General features: G+C 38.8%; 1 protein-coding gene across 1 annotated transcript in view; it reads left to right on the forward strand.

The window, feature by feature from the left end:
- The first annotated feature begins 787 nt into the window (after positions 1 to 787).
- LOC149261049 (putative MO25-like protein At5g47540) overlaps positions 788 to 25,666 on the forward strand; it is a 92,722-nt gene continuing 67,843 nt past the window's right edge. The window contains exons 1-4 of the mRNA XM_089421593.1: positions 788 to 1,414; positions 5,275 to 5,436; positions 5,715 to 5,833; positions 25,152 to 25,226. Of these exons, the coding sequence (XP_089277719.1) occupies positions 1,301 to 1,414; positions 5,275 to 5,436; positions 5,715 to 5,833; positions 25,152 to 25,226 (470 nt within the window). The 5' untranslated portion in view covers positions 788 to 1,300. The remainder of the gene's footprint in view (positions 1,415 to 5,274; positions 5,437 to 5,714; positions 5,834 to 25,151; positions 25,227 to 25,666) is intronic.

Raw genomic sequence — 25,666 nt, forward strand, 5'->3', positions numbered from 1 at the left:
AATTGTTATGATTATTATAATTAGCTTATCATTATAATTCTAATGGTTAATAAATACCTATAAATTTAGGTTATTGATGAAAAAAAAACCTATAACAATAAAATGGATGAGAATTCAAATCTAAAAATCACAAGTTTCCTAAATAAATAAAAACACTTTGAGCCCCAAGGGTTAGCTCAATCCGTCGGGCCTCGCCAATGGGAGGTCACAGGTTCGAAACCCGAAAGCTCTTGGGGTCAGGTCAGTAAATAGGCCCAGGGGGCCACCCTATCCTGGATGTAGCGGACCCACTTACCATGGATATCTCTGAACCAGAAGTGAAAAAAAAATAAAATAAAAACACTTTAATGATAAAAATAATCACACATCTTTATTTATAAATTTATTATAATTTAATAAATTTAATCACAACTTTTATTAAATAACCATAACTAAAAATAATTTTTTATTAAATTGAGTACGAATAAAAAAAAAAATCCAACTCTTCCTTTTAATATAAACAGACAAATAACTCAAATATTATTAAGTAATTAGACACCATCTCTATCCCACACTTAGTATAAATTAAACAAAAATTTCAAACCCCCATAAAAAATAATATGTTAATGAAAATCTCAAATTAAAAAAATATAATCAATAGGTCTTCGACACGTAAAGGGCTCAGGCAAGACCCGATCCCGATTCGCGCCCACGTTAGCCGTGGATCTGTCTCGCCCCGCGAAATCCGTGCCGTGCGTGGTCGTGTCAGGGGCCCTGACTCCTATAAAGTCTACTCTGTGAACTACTTAGCAGTTTTCTCGTTATGTTTATTTGGCCTTTTTCTTTTTATTTTTAATGTGTTTACAGAGGGCTAGAATCGGACAAAGAATAAACCCTTACCGGGAGATCCCAATTATCCATGGCCGATTCGCGGTTCCCATCCATAAATTTATGGTGTGATTAAGGCTCTATTGTATTCCTCTGCTTGAGCAGAACTGGACAAGTATATTTTGTCGGGGTATTGTTGACTTATGCTCTTGGCTTTACGGTGCCGAACCTGCCCGGGTTCGATCCCTGGAGAAGCCCTTTCGGTGGATTGTAATGGGCGTTCATACGACATTGTACGGTGCCGTGCCCGTCAGCCACAAGATCGGGGGAGACAAGTTCGATTGCCTAGCTGTTTTACTGTGTCGTCGTTTCCAGAGTTCGCAGTACCAGTAGAGTGAAATGCCAGTATAAATTATTTATCTTCGCAGTAGGTTTGCGGCATTTTGGGTACCTTAATTGTCTAAATTTGGGCCTGGACAAGATAATTTGAAAGATGAAGGGCTTGTTCAAGTCGAAGCCGCGTACTCCGGCTGACCTCGTTAGACAGACGAGGGAGCTTCTGGCGTACGTCGAGGCGCCTGCTCGAGAGCCCAAGCGAGAAGAAAAGGTAAGGGCTTGGCTTTCTTTTGACTCTATTCTGGAAGTTAGGGTCCGACATCGGGATTATTTATAAAAAAAATCGCTGCTCAAGGTTTGCCTTTTTCCTCAATTATTCCAAATTCGTTTTATTTTGTAGTCCAGCGCTGTCTGGAGAATTCGGCTCAAGTTTTGTAAACGTCAGGGCTTCGTTTGAATGTTTTTTCAATTATTTTTGACAGTTTTTCTAAATCAAACAAATTAATTTGCTGTAGTTATAACTGATTATCACCCGGAATTCAATTAAAATATCTTTGCCTTATCTTGATATGGCTAAGGTTTCTGTTAAAGGTATTTGTTGAGATTTAAAGTCAATACTATGACAAAATCACCTTGCTCGGCCGTTTCTTAGATTGCCTGAGTTTTTGTTTTGTTTTGTTTTTGTTTAAATAATTACTTGTGCTTTCAAGCTGTTAATTGAAGTTCTCTCCAGACATTGCCAAGGAACCAAATATTACCTTGGCGATCCTTTGTGATCCTCTGACAAAATAAAGTATAATCATCTGCCAAGAATTAATTAATTCTTTTTAAATATTGAAGGTTTTTATAAAAGCTATAGAAAAAGTAGGTCATTTTTTCAGGTAAATTGGTTTGGTCCCATAGAAATCTGAGCGAATTTTTTCTTTCAATGGTGAAATCTTTTGGGCCAAAAATGGACAGTTAGCCAATGGCAAATATTAGCCATTAATTTATTTTTTCTTTTTGTTTCTGCCGGGTCACTGCAGTTTCATAAACTAAGTAAAACTAAAATCAACCAAAATGTGGATTAAAAAAAGGAATTACTTGGCCTTGTTTTTTCTGTTGGATAATTTAATGTAGGCAATCTGAAGTGAATTAATAATATACTATATTATGAGCAGATATAACGTTTGGGTGAAACTGTCATTACTGTCCCATGTTCTGTATAAGTCGAGAACTGTTATAACATGTTTTTATGTACGAGGCAGTTGCTGGGGAGAATTTCACTTGGACTCGATGTCGTCAAATAGATTACTTTAAAATATTATTCACTTGTCGTTCTTATCATTTTTATTTGGCTCGGAACATTTTTGCGGTTTTCAGTTTTCAAGTAAACACTGCCCTTTGATTTTATCATTTATGTAAGCTCTAAAGTGAATGCTTTTGTGTGCGTGATTGATTTTCCTCTTGCAGACTAGGGTACTTTTCCATTCTATTTATAGCTAGCCTCAAGTTTGCTTTTGGATGGTCTTTGTAAACTATGGGTCATTGTGTAGGATTATTATCTGTTTTTCCCGTTATTTTTTAATTTAATTGCAAATAAGGAAATCTTCAAATTAACATCAATATCTCCTGTGTCAGAAAAACTTAGAAAATGGAGGGAAAAGGAAGAACATAAAAGGCTGCCCTTTCCACATAATGAAAATCAAGGGAAATGGAGATGAACCCTAAATTGCATTGCCAAACCTAATTCTTAAAAACAAAAAAAATGGCAAGGATCAAAATAAGGGCCAAAAATTCCAAAATACTGGTGAAACAGTCCACATAAATCTCACTGGGTGATTAGTTCAATTCAATCAATATACGGCTTTTATTGTCTTCTCACAGAAATCGGTTAAAACCTCTGTCAATAATAATAAGATTTAACTCTTTCTACTCAATTCTACATCTCTAGAGAGATTCCTAACCTATCTGCTAAAGTACGTGGAGGAAAATGTGTTCAGGTAAAGAGATCACGGATCATCTATGGTGAACACTCTAGCAAACACGAATCCAGCATAAACCTTGAACAGAAATATTACATAAACATAAGTGAATCCAGGAATAAGAGAACAAGAGAACAAATTGTATGGTGCCCTTAGGCAAAAGAATCTATCACTTTTAAATACAAGATAATGATAATCATACGAAAAGACTCATAAGATGTGTATTTATGCACAACTTACGAGGTCAAGTGCCTTCCTCATTTGTGGGGGTTGCGGCCACATAAATGCATAAGTTGGATTTAACCACCTAGAATAATATAAAACAATATTGGTTAGGTCAGATATTAAATTCTAACCTACCTCGTTGCATTCTACAACTTAGTATCGAAGAGATTGTAATGTCCGTGCCACCATATGTCAGCTAATGATAGCATTTTATACAAAACTAAAAACAATGTAGTAATAATAATAATAAATTTAATGTCCATCTAAATAAAGTCAGAGTGCATATGCCAAACATTACACACACAAACAGACAAGTGTACATTCATCTTAACTTGGGAATATTTTAAGTACCCAGAGATTTCACCTCTTCTTTTTTCTTTTCTGGGTCACTCTTGGTGCTTAATAGATTCAAAGTTAAGATGGATCTATGCTAGTGATTCAATAATGAGGGCACTTAGCCAGATTTCCAAGTAACCACAAGTAAAGAATAACATCATTTGGACAAAATGTTTAAATATTTCAGAACTTATTTTGTTGTGTATTTGTAGTGTGATTAGGATTTTTTGATTGCCGTATTTATTTTAACAAAATCTAGTGTTTCTATTCACAAAATATTTTTAGAAGGTCCTGACTATGGCCATTAGAATCAACCCAAGTCCTCTACATCGATTAGGTTCTCAAGTGACTGCTAGGTTCTCTTTAGAGAAAAAAAACCAGGGAAGTGGAGCCGAACACTCCCGAATACTTTAGTTTCTGCCATTACCTATATGTCTAAAATCAGGTTGAACACATAAGACCCAACCAACTGACACATATGCAGGAAAGGTAAATTACAGCTCGGGGAATATAGGCTGACTAGTGGCTTCATTACTCGGCTGCCAGGGATATTCAACAAAGGAGTCCTATATTTATGATTTCATGTTCTACAATATTTTTTCTTTATTTTACGATCTGGTTGCTATTCATTCTCCAATTCACTCAATGAGGTGGACATATTATTATTCATTGGCATTATTTTTACTCCTAAACTTAGTCTCTTCATTTGGCAATCTTAAAACAATTACTGAACTTTGTTGAATCTGTAGCAGTCTCAAATTTAATTGGTTAGGTGGATTTTTTTTGTAAAATTTATTTAAATTTTGGGGAAAAATTGTAAATGTTTGCTTTTTATTGAAACTAAAAAATATAAAACAGAATGTGTGTGTACTTATGAAAACAATTTTATCACTATTTTTAATATTTATGCACTGGTGGGCTTTTTTGAATTTTATTGTTAAACATGAACAGGAAGCAACCCGTTTTCATTTTATGAATTAGTTATTTTTTAATTTAGGCCAAGGATTTTCAGGAATAAAAAAATTGGATGTGGGTGATTCCAAGTTGTGGATGCGAGATATTTATGAGAAAAATTGAGAATAGGAGAGTTGAAACTTGAAAGTGTCGTCTTGCCTATGCTTTTGCATATCAGTTGAACTGTGATACTCCACCTAAAGTTAATTCTCGCATGCAATTATGCCTATTTTGAGATGATATATCATATCTTTTTGAAGTTAGTTTATCAACATATTTTACAGAATCTCGATTAGCAGGTTATCCATGTTTTACATAACCTTGAATGGCAGGTTATACATTTTTTACAGAACCTTGAGTTGCAGGTTATCTGCCGGTGCTGTCTTATGTGGTTATACATTATAATTGGTGGGTTAGGTCTACTGGTTCTGGTATTTGTAGGTGTGATATGACATTTGTATACATGGGGTAGAATGTCCAGTACAATGTCCCGATTTAGAGATTTGTGTTATTCTATCTATTGCTATTCATGGTTTGTTGTCTGGCCATTTTGATGATCTCATTACAGATATTCCCCATCTGTAACACTGATTTCTCTTAAATTGTTCTTCAGATGTTACATTTGTCTGATTGTTAGCTTATGCTTTTGCAGATGGCAGAACTAGCTAAAAACATTAGAGAAATGAAAACAGTTCTATATGGGAACAGTGAAGCGGAGCCAGTACCAGAAGCTTGCGCCCAGCTAACTCAAGAATTTTTTAAAGATAATACATTAAGACTTCTTATAGTGTGCCTCCCCAAACTAAATCTCGAGGTAAGTCTTACTGAAATTTGGTAACCATGAGTTGTGAATTTTGTGGGTTTAGATATTAATTTCAAATAGCATATTAATAATGTTTGGAAATGGCAAGGTATTACATTGTTGCTTGTTATAGCTGAATGGCATAATGAAAGTCTAGGTGGATTATGAATAAGGCCCTGGAGATATAGAAATGAAATAAAACATGGAAGATTTATTATCTACTAAGATAGGCTTTGTAGCGTTCAGTCTTATGTGACATCTTCATGAAAAAGCAATGTATTTCTTGGCAGGTACGCAAAGACGTTACTCAAGTTGTGGCAAATTTGCAGAGGCAGCAAGTTCATTCACGCCTAATTGCTTCTGATTATCTAGAAGCAAATAAAGATCTTCTCGATATTCTGATAGCAGGGTGAGTAATCTGTTAAGGCCATGCAATATTTTCATGACTGATTGCCTTTAGTATCATTAAATTTGATGCAGATTTTTGGCTTACTAAAATGCAGCAATGATTTATGTAATTTGATAACATTCATTATTATGCTTAAGCCCCAAATTTGTGGTATGTTTCAAGTTTTACCCTATGTTTATCCTGTCTCTGCAGAGTTTATGCTATTATGTTAGGTGGAAGTTTAATTGTGCCTGCAAGATTATGATGATAAACATTATTCATCTAAATTGCAGGAAACGTGACTGTATGAATTCTGTAGGGTACTTTTTTGAAATGTTTCTGTGCCATACGACTGTACAGAAATGCATTTCATGAAATGGATACATGTTTCGGTTCAGTGCACTAGTTGACTGTTTCGTTGTTTCTGTTGACTATTCTGCCCTTAAAATGGACTCTGGAACCCGTAGAAAGTGAAAAAAAAAAACACTGAAAGCTCCTAATTAATTACTAAGTCACCCATCTAATTAGTATCTAAGCCTAATTTCTACAGGCTTCCTTCTAAAGTATCATTGATGTGTATAATGTGTTATTTGAAAAATTCTATTCCTTTATATTTATTTGTATTTTTGAGATACCACATTTCCCCCGACATACCCCTTTGGGGAGGTCATTTTTCTATACTGTTCCGGTTTCTGAAATCCTTACCTGTTTCCATGTTTTATCCGACTCAGATTTACATTGATTGATTTGTACCTTGTTTACAAAATGTTCAACCAACGTACCCTTTTAGATCTGCAACAGGTTTTATGGTTGGGATATTCACAGAGCCTTCAACACAGTAACATGAATTTTATGCTTAACAACTCTTCTGAAAGCAATAGGAATTCTTAATGTCTGTTGAGAATTGAGATATGCCTTTTGAAGGTGATTCTGAATTGAGCACATCTCAAATATAAAATCTTGATTTTTAATCCAACAAGGAAAGGGTTGCAGAAAAGTTGAATGCTTAAAAAATCAAATGAGGGTGTATACAGCTATAAATATGCTCGTGTTGATTATCAACAAGAGATGCTAGAGCTCCATTTTCATTTTTCTGTCTGATGAAGCTGCTTCAAACTTGAGGAAATTTTAAGTGCATAAATAAGTGAACTGATGCCATTATTAAGATGCTATCCGTGAAAGTTGATGCTTACATGAAGATGTAACTGATCTACTTTGAAGACAAACACATAGTAAACTGGTAAGAAAACATGTAATTATTAGAATGTGGTGGTCTGTGTTTACTTGATGGTGTGAACATTATACCGTTGATCACAGTTTTTAGTCCATTAAAATGTCAGACAACTCTGATTCTAGGAAGATTATGTTAAACCTTTGTTCTCTTGTTGTTTTCCATGACATGTATGTTTCCTATTGGTGGTAGTGCATCCAGATTCCAAAAGCACAAAAATTAAAGAGGACAAAAGGAGGTGCATATCAGTGATCAACATGATCATTCCGCATCATGATCAAATTTATCACCAATACTAGACACAGGATCATCAACTGGAGCTACATGAACATCATCTAGATTAGAGTCTGAGGATGCCTCAACCTCATCTGCAACCTCAGTAGTAGCACTGCCACCAATAACAATAGAAATGGACCTAATGGAAGCACAAGTTGGTTGAGCTGCACGACTAGTACCTTCCATTGGTTGTTTACCTTTGCTTGATGCGGCTACTAATTCTGGTTCCGATGGCATTGCTGCTACCAAATCTATTTCATCCACCCTAACTTCAACATCAAACACAGGATCTTCAGTTTCCTCCACTCAAAAAAGCCACAAAAAAGCCTCATAAAAGGCCTTAGAAACCACAAAAAAGCCTCCCAGTGGGTCCGCGGCGAGCGTGGCAATGAACCAACTGGTTTAGGACAGAACCGACCAGTTTACCCATAAACCGGTTGGTTCCGTCATAAACCAGCCGGTTAGGCCCAGTTTTTGTGAAAAACAGGTGAAATCGGCCCTCTAACCTGGTTTTTTGCCTGGTCCGGTTGGTTTAGCCAGTGAACTAGCTCGGTTTTTGTGAAAAACAGGGGAATTTGGCCCTCTAACCCGGTTTTTTGCTCGGTCTGGTTGGTTTAGCCAGTGAACTGATCAGTTTGACTAGTTTCCGGTTCAGACCGACTGATTTTTTAAACTATGCACTAAACCTAAACAAAAACTTAACTCAACCCTAGCAATGGTGGCAATTAGTGGTAATGGTTTGGTGCCTAACTGGTACTAAACGACCCCAACTAGAGGGTTCCTCTCTAAACTGGACCAGTCAGATCTCAGATGTGTGGGGGGAGTTTGGGACCCATAGTGGCGGTTTTTCATGTGGTTTTGGAGGAAAATAGGGGTTGTTTCCCTCCCAAAAACAACCCCCTTGGCTATAAAACCAACCCTCCCCCTCCTAAACTCTAAACCTAAACCAAAACCTAACTCAACCCTAGCAATGTTGGCAATCAATGGTAATTTTAAATTCTTAAAGTAAAAATTAAGATAAAATTTAATTATGCTTAAAATTTTAACATTACCATTAATTGTTTCAAGATGTTTGAGAGTGGTTCCAACCTTATTGGACTTCATATGGAGAAAGTAGAATTTCATATCCCACTCAAAATTCAGTAGACTTAATAGTTTTCAGGATTTTAGGATTGGTAGGATTGCAACATTTTCATTGAATTCTATCATGTATGAGGGTATGGGATTGGCATTTAATCAAGAGCATGAAGCCCTTTATGTACCTTGATGTTGGTGGTATTGATTATTGAACTCCTCTACCATGGCCTTAACAAAAATGTACCCTTCACTTAAACCAAAATAATTCGTTAGTCATGTTAAACGTTTTCTACCATATTATAAGGTTGAGGAGATGAACCTTTCATTCAAACCAAAATCTTTGGTTAGGCATGTTAAACTTTTTCAATTTCTCCCATATTATAAGGTTGAGGAATCTGAGTCTGAAGACTTTGAGCAAGATGATGTTTATGTAGCTCTCGTTGATGATACTGTTTCTAATAGTGGTGAATTAGTGATGAGCTTAATGAGTGGTCATGTTGATCAGTGATTTGTAGTAGGCTAGTGGCCTAACAACTCGTAACATTGTGTTAAGTTTCCATGAAATTCCGCAAGTACTTAGATGAATAACTAAAAACTGAAACTAGCTTACTTTCACCAAGATCCGAATTTCTTAACAACTTATAAGCAACAAAATAGAAACACATAGATAAAAACACATGCACAAATTGACACTTATTTTTCTCACGAACCCAACAGGGAAAAACCTGTCTCCTTGATGTGGTATTTTATTGATCTTGAGAAATTTTATTTATTACAAGGCAATCTTTCTTATTGAGAACACCTTGGTTCTCTTGCTAAACTAGCTTGGACTTACCCTGCAAATCCTCTGACTCAATTCCTCCTTTCTTGCCCACTGCTTGGCCCTATTTCCTTGCCCACTAGGCCTTCTAAATCCTAGTGCACAATAGGCCCTATTTCCTAGCACAAATTTGCCTCCTACTTCCTAGCGCAATCTATTCTTTAGCACACAAGCACCTCAATCTATGCACGCTTTCTCATCAAGGCTACGCACACCACAAGCAAATCCTTGTGCTGTTGTCCTTCTTTTATAGATTCGATTCATGCTAAATTAGGCAATTGCAAATTTGGAACTCAAATTTGTTGATTGGCAAGTTAACTAAGAGTGAACTCTTTCTCTCTCTAAGCACCAGTGGAGTCATAACTCCTCCTTCCTTCAGTTAGTGATTGAAGTTCCAACTCATTTTATTTGAACTCGTAAGTGCTACTCAATCTTGCAATAAACTGAAAGAGGCTCCACGTAACTGATCCTCCAACACTACACATGAACTGAAGTCTATCTCATGATTTCAAACCATGCCAAAGAGAAGGACAAACTCGTGGTATTTCTGGCCAAGGCACAAGCCAAAAGACCTTGACTTGCTACAATTTTCAACACTCCTCTTAGTGAGGAAGGGATTTCGTACAACTCCCAACTTATCTCTGAAATAGACGAAATTGCCTCTTGCCAATGCCTTGGTCAAGATATCTACTGCTTGCTTCTCTATTGGAATGTATAGTAGCTTCACTGTCCCTTTCTGCACACAATCCTCGAGATGATGATACCTGATCTCCATATGCTTGGAGCGATCATGAAACGCTGGATTCTCTGAGAGCTTAATGCAAGTCTGATTGTCACAATGTATCACAATAGGCTCCATTCCTTGCCTAAAAGGTCCCACTAGCAACTTCCTCATCCAGATAGCTTTGCACGTTGCCAAATTGGCAGCCATATACTCGACCTTTGTTGAACTTAGTGCAACTGATCTCTGCTTCCTACTATACTAGGAAACAACTGCTGGCACAATGTTGAAGACGCAATCTGAAGTACTCTTCCGATCTGTGGAGCTCCCTGCCCAATTTGCATCTGTGAAGCCTTAAAGCCTCACTCCATTAACATGTCTGTACCATAATCTATAATCTGTTGTGCCTTCGAGATACCTCAAAACATGTCGCAACAACCCAGTGACCTTTGGTCGGTTCCATCAAGAACTGAATCAGTTGGTTTACTGCAAAACAAATATTGGGTCGTGTGTTGACCAAGTACATCAACGACTCGATGAGCTGCCTGTAAAATGTAACATCTACCCTCTCTGCTTTGCTAGCATCCCACCTTCCTCTAGTTTGTGATTAGAGGTGTGGCCATGGGACTACAATCCTGCATATGAAACATCCTGAGAATCTTCTATTCCAAGAAGATCTTACCATCACCCTACCAAACCTCCAATCCAAGGAAATAGTGCATAAGCCCTATATCCTTCATCTCAAACCCCCTTGCAAGGTCCGCATTGCAATCCTGAATCAAGATATCTGCTCTAATCAATATAAGATCATCAACATAGAGCACTAGAATGAGCAGAAGCCCTCCAACCGTGATGTAGTACAGGTTGGGATCTGCCTCACTCTTGGTGAAGCCCAATCCTCGAAGGTAGCTATCAATATGAGTGTGGACCCCATGACCCATGGCATGTTATGGCGCTTGATCCATGCAAAATCACCTTTTAAGCTACAATCTCAACACTCCCTCTTAGTGAGGAACGTGTTTGGTGCAACACCCAACTTATCCCTAAAGAATACAAATTTGCCCTTTATCAAGGCTTTCATCAAGATGTCTGCTACCTACTCGTCTGTGAGAATGTATAACAACTTTACTGGACCCTTCTGCACACAATCTTTGATGAAGTAGTGCTTGATCTCAATATGCTTCGACTTGTCATGGATTATTGGATTCTCAGAGAGTTTGATACAACTTTGATTATCATAGCGAATGATAGTCGAAACTAGTGCTTGTTCAAAAATCCCAACAAGGAGTTTTCGAATCTAGATAGCCTTGCATGCCACCATACTGGGAGCAATGTACTTGGTCTCTGCAGAACCCAACGCAACCCACGTATGTTTCTTAATGTACCAAGAGATTGCTCCTGATCCCAAACTGAAATTGCACCCATAAGTGCTCCTCTTGTTAGCTGTACTGCCTGCCCAATCTGCATTGGTGTACCCTTCCAGCCTCACTCCATCCTGTTGAGTGTACCTTAGCCTCAATGTTTTAGAAACTGGAACCGGTCCACCTAATGAACCAGGTTTCAAACCGGAACCAGTCGAATCGGGACTGGTCAGGTCTAAACGAACCGGTTTGAAAAAATACATTAAATAATTTTTTTAATGAAAAAAACTATTTTTAAGATTTAAATCCATGATTCCAAGCCAATAGAAACAAAATATCCAAGGTTTTCTCATCTATATACCATGTAAAGGTGAATATTTCAAAATGGCATCGAGTGCAATACATATCCACAACAAAATACATAATCAATGAGGCTCTAAATGGCCTCTGGAGTCCGAAAACAATGCTCTAAGCTATGGGGTCGTTGAACTACTACAACTCTACATATCAGTGATCAACAACATGATCACTCCTCATCATGATCAAACTCATCACCACTACTAGACAAGAGATCATCAACATGAGCTGCATAAATAATATGCCTCCGAGTTTGAGGACTCCTAAAACTCCTCTACAACTTTAGTAGTAATAGCAAAAACAAACATCAAAACTACAAATCACTGATCAACATGGTCACTCTTGAAACTCATCATTGATTCAACGCTACTAGAAATACATAAACATGATCAACAAGAGATGCATGAATATCATCTAGCTCAAAGTCTTCAGACTTGGATTGCTCAACCTTATAACATGATAGAAATTGAAAAGGTTCAACATACCTAACCAATGATTTTGGTTGGAGTGAAGGGTTCATCTCCTCAACCTTATAATGTGCTAGAAAAAGATTAGCATGCCTAACCAGTGGTTTTCCTTTGAGTGAAGGGTGCATTCTTTTTAAGGCCATGGTAGAGGAGTTCAACAATTAGTACCACCAACATCAACAAAGTTCAACAATCAATGCCACCACGATCAAGGTTCTTAAAGGGCTTCATGCTCTTGATCAAATGCCAATCTCATACCCTCACGCATGATAGAATCAAATTGAAACATTGCAAACACCCAAACCATGAAATCCTGAAAACCATTAAGTCTGCTGAATTTTGAGTGAAATCTAAAATTCTAGTTTCTAAACCGGTCAGTTTAGGACAAAACCAGCCGGTTAGGGCAAAAAAAGGCGAAATGAGGAGGTAAACCAGGTTTTTAAGCCGGTTTGACCCAGTGGTATTGCTAACCGTCTGGTTTGACTGGTTACCGGTTCAGACTGGTCGGTTTTTAAAACATTGACTCAAATGTGCCTCAGAGATATGTCAAAACATGCTTTGTAACTACACAGTGCATTCGCTTAGGCTCTAACATAAACTGATTGAGTGTGTTCGCTAGCAAAAAAATTGTCTGGCCTAGTATTGACTAGATACATGAGAGAGCTAATCAGCTGTCTATACAAGGTATAGGGTTGACTACCTCTGATTTGGAAGTATCGATCTTCTCCAGTTGGTCACAACTGGTGTAGCCATGGGTGTGCAGTCCTCCATCTTGAAATGCTTCAAGATTTAATTATGTATTTCCCTTGTCCAAGGAAAATCTCTCCCTCTCTTTGCCTCACCTACAATCCCAGAAAGTAGTGCATTAGCCCCAAATCCTTGATCTCAAACGCTTCTGCAAGATCTTGCTTGCAGTGCGCTATGAACTCCTCAGACCTTGTGAGAAACAGGTCATCACCATACAACACCAATATGAGAGGTTCACCTCCTGAATGTAATACATGTTTGGGTATGCCTCACTCTTGGTGGGGTGACCCTTGACATTCCCCTTTGTGACCGTTCATCTATCCTCATGACTCTTCAACTACTCTTTGACTGTTACATTCAACTATTGATACTTGAACTTCCACTTGATAGGATGTTACATACAATTTGCACATGTACCCATGTGAGACAAAAATGGCTTGAGCAAGCCATGCAAGACATCATTGACACTCGTACCGTTGGGGTGAGAACAACTCTTTGACATCCTTGTGATGGTTGATGGTGGAGCACTGATGCCAAGCTTGGTCATCCGTGATGGTGTCCGTGCGCTCAATGGTGACATCCTGTTGAAAGCGAACTTTTGCCTCCGTTGCATCCGGGTACACTAATATGGCCCCTTTGTCCAACTCGTTTGATAGCATGTGCATCATTGTCTTGAGTGTCGCTGGACCAACAACATACTGATGCATAGCATGCACATCAAGCAAACAAACCAAAAAGCAAATCAAGAAGCAAAAGCAGATGCGAAAACAAAGCGAGTAAGCAAACAAACACACAAAGAAAGAAGCAAACATGCATGCAAACAAACAACTCAAAAATCAACACTACTCCTACTCCTAAGCTAACAATGAATGGGTCATCTCATGTGAAGTGATACTTCAAATGCAACCACTGGTGCATTGGTTGACCCATGTCGGTGAAGGCATGGTTTGCAAACAACACAATTGTGCGAACTAGCAGATGTGAAAGATACAACAATGAAGACAGACACTCCGAGCTTACAAGCGTCCACATAACAAAGATGAGTGAAAGTGCATGACATGCAGTCCGTCGACATGCCATGATGCTGTGCTATATTGCGTGTAGATGTTGAGTGTATGCATTCTCTTGACTGTGACATGCAAGCAAACGTGAGAAAGGTAGATCACTTATGTTGTGCATGTGTGCTTGTTGTGTAAGATTCCTCCAATGCATGAGTGATGGGATCATGTATTTCGAGTGGAGAAAGTGGAGTCTGAGTGTCGGATTGATATTTAGTGCAAAGTAGAGAGTGATGAGGAGTGTTACGTGCTTCAGTAATTCCCTGATCAGAGGCAAAACCAACCTCAGGACAGTGAGGGCCTGACATAACCATCAACTCGGGCTGAAGTGCCTCGACAGTCTGCGGGGTTTTGACTTTGTCGACAGATAGATCATCGTAGCCCAGTGTTGTAGACAGATTAACAATGATTGAATCAACATTGTGATTAGATGAAGAAGTAGAGAGATCATGAAAACCAAGATTAGAAAATTCAGGATGTTTGTCGACATCCTCATGATTTGATGAATCATGCAGAGTGGTAGATGAGAAGCAAGGATGTTCACCCTTTGTATTTTCAGAAATGACAGATGACAGATCGGACGGATTTTTAGAGGAAGATGTGTCCTCTCCGTAATGTAATGATCTGTGTTGCACGGGTACCCGCACCCGGGGGTGGGGTTCTCGAACCCGTCTCGGGTTCCTGCACCCAAGTACCGGATTCGGGTACGGGTTCTTCCCAGACGAACCCAGAAGAACCGGGTTCTTCAAAAAAAAAAAATTGGGTTCTTTTCCTTTAACGGGTTCTTGGGTTCTTCGGATGCTTGGGTTCTTCGGGTTGAATTCTTTGGGTTCTTCATAAAAAAAACTATATTAAAAATTTAATTTTCAAATAATTTTTTTTTTATTGAAATTTAAAAAATAACTTATAACAAAGGTAAAACTTATAACAAAACCTAAAAACCCGTAAATCAATTATTGTAAATCAATTTGGAATGAAACATTCTTCCACGATCCTTACCATCAAAACCTGTGTTGTACGGGTACCCGCACCCGGTTTTTAAAGTTTTTTAAAAGTCTTGTTTTTTAAGAATTCTTGTAAATCAATTTGGAATGAAACATTCATTCCCGAGCCAAATAACCATCAAATTATAAACTGTATATGCACACATACAGGTTCAGACATTTTCGGTCAAATAAAAAGTAGGATTGAGACCAGCCATAAGCTGTAATCAGCTGATGCTGTTAAATGGCGAAGGACTATTTTGGACAATGGCTAAATTAAGTATCAAAATCTGCCAATTTCTCACAGCATTCTGATAACATCATGTTAAGATTAAAACTAGGAAATATGCCTAAATCATATATGGTCTCTACAGACTTGTACACCAAGTAATCTCTAAAAGCTGCGAAGATGTTTTATGTTTAGACAATTAATATTCAGGCAGAGCTTCGCACTCAAAGACAAACTATCCCTCAAGCCATCAGATGGTTGCTGTGCATTTTATTGGGAAACAAAGACTGATAAGCGTGTTTCGTGGAAGGGTAAGGCTGCCACTGTTTTTGGGATTGCTTTACACAGAGCACACCATGCATGGAGCAGGTGGATGATTAGACATCAAGAAAATTCTAGACCACTATCAGGTTGAGAAGAATCTCCTATGAAATTTTTTTGTTTTTATATGGGAGAGACTAAACATTCAAAGCAAACTTACAAGCTCAAGCTCCAGCCAGAATGAGCAATTTCAATAAGGAGAGAAGTTGTCTTGAAATTAGAGCAGGAGGTAGAAATGCTAACACTCCTTGGCTGTGTAGGAGGAAGGGTCTGTACGACCACAACCTGATTCATTGATAGGCATCCTTGCAAATGAGCCTAAGCTGCATAGTTATTTTAAAGCCTGTGTGTGACAAAATCTGTCCCAAGTTTCACCAAAATAGCTGAGTCTAGCATTTATCCTAGTATGTATTTTGAACTTTCAGTTTTAGTAGTAGCCTTGAGCTCTCTCACATAGCTGTCACATTGTCATGGTTACACGGAAAAGATGTAAAAGAACAATTTTTTGGTGATAAATTTTGAAATTTCAATGTCAATGTTGAATGTTCAATGATGTGCATGTTTAAATGATTATCATTAAAGTTTTCTTGTTTAAAGTTGAAAAAATATACAAATTGAAATTTCATATATATTATTAATTATTAATTTATAATTTATAAAATATAATTATTAAAATTTAATATTATTATATTACCTGACGAACCCACGCACCCTGTTTCCAAAAATGCCGTCCCCGTCCCCATCCCCGTCCCCGTCCCCGTCCCCGTCCCCGCACCCACGTTTCCTGGCAACATAGGTAATGATAGACTGACATCTGACGTGTCCTGTGAACGATCAGAAGTAGAAAAATTCAGAAATGAGTTTTCACAGGGGAAATCAACAGTAGCAGAATCACAAGGGATGTGAGGATAGAGCGGGTGATGTGCGGATGGAAGGGATTCATCCTTCACTGCAGGTTTCTTCTTTAGATTCCTGCACACACTCATCATGAATGATGGCGCAGGTTGGCTGCATAACACCAACTCCGTCGACAACTTGATCCTCGTTCACAGCAGGTGAGGAGTCCAGAATGGAAGAGCACAAGACAGTACAATCCAGAGGATCAACAGAATGCGGGGACAGAGGTTGAGGGAATGAATCCACGTGACAACCAACAGGCTTGCAAGCCAAATCTGTGTAGATATCAAGAGTAGTTAGGGTGGGAGGGTGTGACTGTTCAACGAACATGTGCGCATGATCTCCCACATCACTCTGCAGTGGTGGAGTTGTTTGATGAGGTGAAGGCGGACAGTCGCTTGTCACAACAACTGTGCCTACCTGTGATTGCGTAGCTCCATCATCGAAGTGTGCTGAGCTGGGTTCGAGTGATTTCAAGGATTGTGGACTTTCGGATATGTGAAGAAGATACTCAAATCTTCCGTAAAGAAAGTCCCAATCAATTTCATCTTCGGGAAATTGGTATGCAAGACTAGAAAAGCGTGTGTAAAACAATTCAACGGATTCATCGGGTGCTTTTCATAATTTCAGAATTTGCTTATCGAGTGCTTTATGGTTAAAGTGATTGAAAGCACGGTCAATCTCTGCGACCAGATGAGCAAGAGAATGAATAGATTTTTCGGGCAGCATGGCACACCAGTGCGTTGGGTGCCCTTGAAACGTTTAGATGAACAACGCGCAACTCATGTACTCTTCAAAGATTCCTTGTCTTTCGCATGAGCCTACAACGCCGACCGCATGCCTAACCAAGGCTACATAGCCTGCACCATCATATGTTTTGTGTGACAAGTTATCTGAGAGCTCTTCTGAGATTTCGAAGTCGTTTCCATAAGACATACACTCTAGAAGAGAAACTCTGTAGTTAGTCATGATGGATATGTAGAGATTCAAAACGGATGTGAGGACTCAGCTTGTCATCTGGCCCTCCTTCTAGCACCAAAATGTTGACGGTGCTAGACCTGCCAACATGTCAGGGGATCTCCTTGGTAAGAAGTCCCAATTAAAACTCAGACTGTTTGGTGTAGGAGTCCCAGCAGTGGGTCATATGGTATTGCCCTGACCGCGGTTTCGCACACAGGCAAGTAAGATGTCCCGGTTGGTAGCAAGGGTGTGACAACTGCGACGAGTCAAGGAAGGTGCATGAATGGTTCTAACACACGGAAAGTGGGGTGAGTACCCCTTGGAAACCTGTAATAGTACTTGGCTTGAAAGGGAACACACGAGCGAAAATGCATCACCAGTTGGAAAGCAAGATAGTGAGCAATCCAAAGTGACAGTTAAACCAATCAACACATTTTAGTAAGATTCATACATACTTATACAGAATAGTCCATACATGCATGCATAAGCAAACAAATACATATATCATTTAGAGTAAACAAGATAGCTAGAATACAATACGACATATGCATGAAACGTGCTGGCTCTCTTATATTAAGAAGTGTAAGTTCTAGTCATACAATACATCCATGTCCACCTGCTAGCCCCGATAGCGGAACGTTACAACCACAACCGCCTGCTCCTCCAAAGAGATATACTAGCTCTGCGCAGTGGAGAAGCCAAGGCTCGTTACAATATTGTCCAAGCTTTCTCTAAGATACTCCTATTGGAAGCTTGGTCGACCAAAAGCCTTTACAATGAGTTATGAGACTTTATTTATAACAAAGGGTGGGGTGACCCTTGACATTCCCCTTTCTGACCGTTCATCTATCCTCATGACTCTTCAACTATTCTATGACTGTTACATTCAACTATCGACACTTGAACTTCCACTTGACAAAATGGCTTGAGCAAGCCACGCAAGACATCACTAACACTCGGATTGTTCGGGTGAGACCAAATCTTTGACATCCTTATGATGGTCGATGGTGGCAAACTGATGCCAAGCTTGGTCGTCCGTGATGGTGTTCGTGCGCTCAATGGTGACATCCTGCTGAAAGCAAACTCTTGCCTCCGTTGCATCTGGGTACACTGATATGGCCTCTCTATCCAACTCGTTTGATAGCATGCACATCATCGTCTTGAGTGTGGCTGGACTAGCAACATACTGATGCATAGTGTCTGTGTTGATCTCCAAGTGTGTGCTGGTGACCATGCACATCAACTTGTCGAAGTACATGTTTAGCTCCAGTCAAGACTTGCTTCTTGTCTTCGCCTCGGTGAGTGTGCCAAATGGGTGGGATCGCATGCGTGCACACAATGACATGCATGTTGCTGAATTCCCTTGCATGCGATCAACAACACTGCTCACCTTGTCTGCTCCGTGCCAGCTGCTGGGATGGATCTATAACTTGTATGGGCGCAGTTTCATTCGTCTGTGCATGTTGTGCCCCCTACTGTACTTGTTCCTGCTACAACTCATTCTCTCGTCTGTGCAACTCCTGTTCTTCCTTGAGTTGTTGCTTCAACACATGCAACTCCTTCTCTGTTTCTCTCTCTGCCTTCGCGCGATCTTCGTGTCGCGCTGTCACCTCATAGCCTCAATCTCCAAAGCTGCTTTCGTCATGAGTGGATCTGCTTTGAACTTGCAGCTTTGTTCCGCCTCTATGTTGTCAACAACCTTCCTCTTGCATTCGTCACGTGCAGGTGTGCTGCCTTCTGTTGCTGCTCGCTGTGATGCCATTTTCCATTCATCTTGATATCCTTGTCTATGAACAACTTGATGTCTTCATGGATAGGCAAGTTCATAGACACTTGATCGACTGCATCCCCAATTGCGCTCTTAATGGTGTCTTTGACTCTGCTCTCCTGGAAGCCATTGTACTTGTGCTGTTGAGAGACAGACGAACACCTGTGATACATGGGGACATAGCAACACTCATGGCAAGCAATTTGTCTGTTGAAAGCCAAAACAACTTGAGAACTGACTTGCAACATACTTGTGTGATTGATCATGAAGGTTGCACAAATTCCACCGGGAGTTTGGGAGATTAACTGCCAAAACTACGCAAGGCATAGTCCGAGCTGTCAAGAGGCTGATTGACTGCTGGAACTGCGCAATGCATGGTCCAGCTTGGCCTGCCGAGGACTGAATATGTGCAATGCGCAATTTCAGTGAGCAGTGACGTGCAACCAGCAAACTGCATTGCGCAATTTTCGGGGCCAGCAGGACACTACCTCCAAGAATTGCACAGTGCAAGCTTGGAGGTCAGTGTTGAGCCAGACTTGCGCAATTTCTGGAGGGAAGGCAGAGCCTTCGGTTTCGAAGGAAATATAGAGAGTGAGTTATTTAGGATTATGCGACTCATCCCGAGGAATGCAAATATTGGGGGGAAGGTAAGGACCAAAATGTTGATCCATCTGCCTACAACAACGAGATGATGGGGATTCGGTTTTGAGTTTTACATTATCCGTAATTGTTGAAAAAGCCTTTGCTAGCAAAGTAATTGATTTCCCAGCATGTAATCGGAAAAAAAAATCATTGTCTTGCTTATCGTATAGTCCACGAGTTGATGCAAGTAACACGGTGCTGCTGTTGACTTGTCGTCCATATGAATCCCGGGCGGATTCCAACAGATCCGTATCCGAATCCATATCCGATCCGGGCATGCACGAATCTAGCACCCAAGCCTGACAGATTCGGTAACTTAGATTAACCTTTCTTGGATCCCTCTTCTTGTTACCCTTGGAAGAGGACCCTCGCTTTGCCCTTTCTTGTCCTTCTGCTTACCTAGCTTGCCAAAGAAATGTTCTCCTCTTCTTCAAATCTCTTCCTCTGATGGCCAGAAATGACCGAAATCAACAATAAGGAGACCACCCAATCAGAGCCCCAGATCAGACTCATTTCCGCTTGAAATGGTGATTGCGAGTCTCGACTGCTTCTAATGGGTCTAGTTATCCCCATTCTCCCTGCTAAATTGTGATGTTTCTAATTACTTATCAACAAAAGAGTAAACCAAACTTACCTTCTTGTTGCATGCTTGCAAGAAAGCAGTCCTTAAGTTGACACAAAAGCTCGACCAAGCCACACTAGGGTTTGCTCCCGCAGAAGGAGACTTCTAAAAATGTGGTGAATCTATTCTAAATGCAAATCTATTCTAGGATGCAAGCAATAGAAAATATATCTTGAATCTATCTCGATTGGGAAGATATAGGTCTGGGCCCAATCGAGAGCAAGGTAATGAAGTTTGGACCAACTTGAATTTGGAATAAAAAGAGAAGCTAGTAGGCCAAAGAAATAGTTCCATACCTACCATTTATTCACACAAATATGCACATACAACCGTATGATAAGTAGTTAGCAGATGTCTATTGCACACACATCCAAACTCATATAAAATGAACTCAAAATCTGTGACCACTGACATGATTTCATTAAAGAAATAGTTCTCATAAAACAATCATGATTAAAATAAAGATAAACTTGTCATTAATCTGCTAAATAGTTAACAACAATAACAATGTCCATCTATTCAAATTCATTTCTCAACTTGATATCAATTAGATCCAACAAGAAAATATAGGTTTTCATTGATTAAATAAGCATATAATTAAATTGAATTTAGAGTAGTGCAGAATACATAAACTAAACACTTATCTAGATCAGTAATTGAATCAAATTGAATTAAAAGAAAGCTATCAATCAGCTTTTAACGTTGACAATATCATACAGAAGTTGCAGATCTGATCAAAACTCTCTGAGTACATGAAATTCTCAGAAATTTTCATGATAGCATGAAATTTTCAGAGCTGAAATACATATCTTTAATCTGGTCCAAAGAATAGCTGATTCTCTACAAAATTCAGTTCTCTATAGTAGTGCAAAAAACCCTCTTTTTGCAGAGAATTAGAACCCTTTCCTCGTTCTCAAAACTATTATTTTATAATTTACAAACAATCTCCCAAAAAGGAGAGCTGTTGAAAGCAATTTTAATCCATGATCTTAGAGCTGCAAAATCCCTCTTTTCTCTCTCGCTGGTGCAATTTTATTGCTCCAAGACTCCTGGGCTTGCTTTTCTCCAATCTCTTCCTCTGATCTCCTTGCCGACCACTTTCTTCGATCTCCTTTTATATGAAATCATCCCAAAGTCTCGCCCAATCAGGCAGGTAAAACTAGCCCATAACATGCTTGACAAAGACCTCCCAGTGCTTCGGAAAACCATTCAAGGGTATATGCACTAACTCCTCAACAATCGTCTCTCCAATAACAGCCAGTTCGTCCCCACCCTATGTCAGCTTGGACAAATAAGATGTCATGCTCTCGCCCTTGGACATTTTTGTGCCATGCAACTTGTCCTTGAGCATCATCTTTTGACTTTGATATAATGTGTGAGCGCATCCCACATCTTTTTCGCAATATCCTTCTCTAACAGGTGGAGGATGAGATTAACTTTGACCCCATTGAGAATAATCCTCTGTGCCTTGGCTGCCTTGACCTTATGCAGATGAAGACCAATTGGATCATTTGCTGGTGGAATCATTGTCATATTAATGAAGTTCCACAACTCTTTCTCTTTGAGAACATCTGAGATTCGAACCTTCCATTGTAAATAGTTTGAAGAACCCTCAAGCTTGCCCTTGTATTGAGCACTGGTAGCCATTGTAGAATAAAACCCTCAATGAGATTGGAAACTGTAATCTGTTTTGTTTTTGTTTGTTTGTTTATTTTTTTGTTTTATTTTCTCTGAGACTTGTGTCAAATATCCTTGGCTTCGTATTCAGAGTTTAGAGCTTTGATACCATGTTAATTTCTTTAAACCCAGTTACAAATTTATTGTTTCAACAAATAATCACATATCTGAAATAAACAATGCTTTCTAATATGATTTATAACAATAAATATTCTGGGTTTTTAGCCAAATAACAATAAAAGCAAAAATACTTGAAACCAATCACACGCAACAAAAAGTAACACAAATATACCTGGGAAACCCCATTGTGGGGAAAACCAACAAACATTGGGCTTCTTATTCAGCTTTAGGAGAAATATTTTCTTACAGCAGTTACACAAGAATTTGCTCCTGCAAATACCCAACAAAAGATTTCAGCCCTCTTTCTCTTACTCGGCTCTTGTACGACCCACACGCATGGCCCAACAGAAAACTTCTGCATACAAATAAACTTGGCCTCTGAACCAAAGAGAAAACTCAGCTTCTCTGCTGATTTTGCTTGCCTTGATCTTGCTCTAGCTAGCTTGATCTAGCCTTTTCTCTCTTTCACTCCCAAATACTATGGTCCACTGAATCCCATCTCGTGCCAAATTGTATGTGCTTCTCCTTTAGCTCGAGCCTCCTATTAAAAGAATCAAACCCTAATATCAAGCGAAATCCCTAATGTCAACTGTTGAGAATAGATGTTAACAGCTATGACTTAATTTGTCATTGACTTATTTTCTCTTTTTTATAAAAAAATACCCAACAAATAAATTAAATTGCCATCTAAAGTCTTCACTTAGAAAATTCATTAATAAACTGTCGTAAGACATAATTAAGATGACTCGCTGCATGCCATGGTACCTGATCCATGCAGAATCACCTTCCAAGCTACAATCTCAGCAATTCTATGCATCCCATCCCTCCCACCTATGTTAATGATCAAGGAAACTCGGTGTTGCTTTTCCAAAGCTGCTAGTGTATGACTGCCCGCCCTGCTTCTCTCCTCTGGCAACTGTGCTTCATCATGTTCCTTTTGAAGTTGATGCATATCCTCTTGGTTGATAGTTGTGCAAAAGATAACTCCCTCTTTGGGATTCCAAAGCCAATGGGATTTAACCCCTTGTATATGACCCTGTAAAACTGTTTTTGCAATTGTTGCAATTCCATAAGCATCTTGTTTTTTGCAATTGTTGCAATGCCATCCAACTGTTTTTATCCCTTTTCCTCATCTTTTCTACAAACTTCTGGAGAGTAGGATGATTAGGGTATTTCAACTGATTTATTTTTACCTTCTCCTCTCTCCATTGAAGCCTCTCTGAGCTATTGAACATGTTGCCATTGTAAATATAGAGTATAAGAAAGAAAATAGAGAAATGATGGTTCTCACTACTGTTCAAAGTTTTGCCCATAATAATGATTTCTACAGGTCTGCCCTTTGAATGTGTATTTCAAAGGTGCTGAATGAAGCTGTGAGGACTCAGTATGCTAATTATGTCACTGAATGAAGGCACTGATGCTCCTCAAATCTGCTCTGCAACAAGTATGACACTAAATGAAAGCACTGATGCTCCTCCAAATCTGCTCTGCAAGTAGCTACTGTGCTCTCCAAAGTGTTCAATTACAAAATGGTTGAAGTTCAGGTTGCTTTTGGTTTTGTGGGTTTAGTTGGAAAAAGAAGAAAAATGTGAGAACTCTATTCCCATTGGTTGTGTGGAGGCCATGTACCTCACCCCCTCCCCTCCTGTGAATGTCAATTTTATTTATTTATTATCTATTGTTGTTTTCTTCAGGATCCATTTCCTGTAGTGAGAAATGGTTTATGTTACTCAGGATCCATCCTCAGTTATGGGGACTCAATTACAGTCTGCCAAAAATTGTTCCAGCAGACAAGTAACTTAATCTGGCTGTTTTAGCTAATGGATCGGCCCTTGTGCAGTTCTGGTCCTCACCACATATGGGCTTGCCACTATTTGGCAATTCCAATAAGTGTAATACAGTGACAGAGAGCTGAATAGTATTCTTAAGCATCCAAAACCAGTCCAATCAGGACAAAGACATATAGCTCAAATTTTGTACACTTGTTATTACGGTGACAAAATATAGCCAGCCACTGTGAATTTACTCTGTGTTTTCCCATCCTTGTGAAAGGAGGCTGGGGGAGCTATTTGCTCTAATACATGGAGAAGAAAAGAAAGGAGAATGGAAAACCTTATATGATGCTAAGATGATGATTTACAAATGAGTTACAATGCAATGTTTACATGAGGAAGAGGATTATTGCTTTATTCAAGACAATCTCAGATGGTTGGTCTTGGGTGCTGTCAGAGGTTGTTCACTGTTTGGGGGCAGGAAATCAGGTCATCCTGGGCTTTCACTAGTTCGGGTAGAGTTGATCATTGGCTTCTGTGCAGTTCACTGATGACCAGGTCCACTTTGGTCACACAATGTGTTTTCATTGGGGTGTGCTCTCTAAACACTGAACAAGAGTGTTTAGGGAGCACACTCCAAAGAGTTTTGTCCAGTCTGGACTCTGGAGTGCGAGTCCTGTAAATTGTGTTTATAATTTATAAATATTGGGGTTTCTTCTCTCTTTATCGCTATATTAATTTGTTAAACACCTTGATATTGACAAATTCTGGAGACTTGAAATATTGAAAATTTGCTGTACCTGCCTAGGCAGCTTCTTCTTTTTCCACAGTTCTGAAAACTTAGTTAAATAAATTCAATGATGCAATATTTAGCATATAATTTCTATGGAAACTTGAAATTTGCGTTTTTTTGTTTCGAATAAGCTAGTATCAACTGTGTGCCTCTAATGGATCTAAAATACTAAGAATGCTTTTTTGGTTTTGTAGGATTGAATAAAGTATCCATTGTTTCTTTTCTAGAGGATGATAATATTTTATTCAAAATACTTGTAGGATTGAATAAAGTATCCATTGTTTCTTTTCTATGCTTTTAAGCTTGATGGGAGGAAAAATTTAATTGTTTGTTTTTTCATTATAGGATGTCCACTAAATGTAACTGTGTGTTTTCTTTTTTTGTAGACCAGTTCTTTGATATTCTTTTTTGATATTATATTGATAATAACATTGTTGCAGATATGAGAACACGGACATAGCTTTGCATTATGGTTCAATGTTGAGGGACTGTATACGCCATCAAAGTATTGCAAGGTATTTATTTATTTATTAATATGCTTTCCTTTCAGTTTCATTTATAATTACGAAAATGTTCTAATAGTGCTTCATACTTAAGATCACCAAACTATGGAATTCTTAAGGGTTGTGTAAGCTGTGATGTAAATACAATGTTTATGTTTATGATCTTTTTCTCAATTGATAATTTTATATTTTATCTTCCATGGTCAGAGACATTTCATCTTCCTAATAAAAAGGGCAATCTTGCTTAGCTCACTGATATGTTTGTGGAAACTATTGGATCTTTTGGAGTTGTGGCAGCTGTTGGATCTGTTGGAGTCTTGGAGAGTGATTATGTTCATGATCTTCTCCCCAATTTAATAATTTTAAATTTATCTTCCATGTCTGGATACATTTTAGGGCTGGAAATATGTGATTAATAAAAATGGCAACCTTGTTTGGCTTCTTCATATTTT

Source organism: Pinus tabuliformis, chromosome 6 (genome assembly GCF_031772625.1).
Source record: "Pinus tabuliformis cultivar Carrire ecotype Pingquan chromosome 6, CPIR1, whole genome shotgun sequence".
Classification (NCBI taxonomy): domain Eukaryota; kingdom Viridiplantae; phylum Streptophyta; class Pinopsida; order Pinales; family Pinaceae; genus Pinus; species Pinus tabuliformis.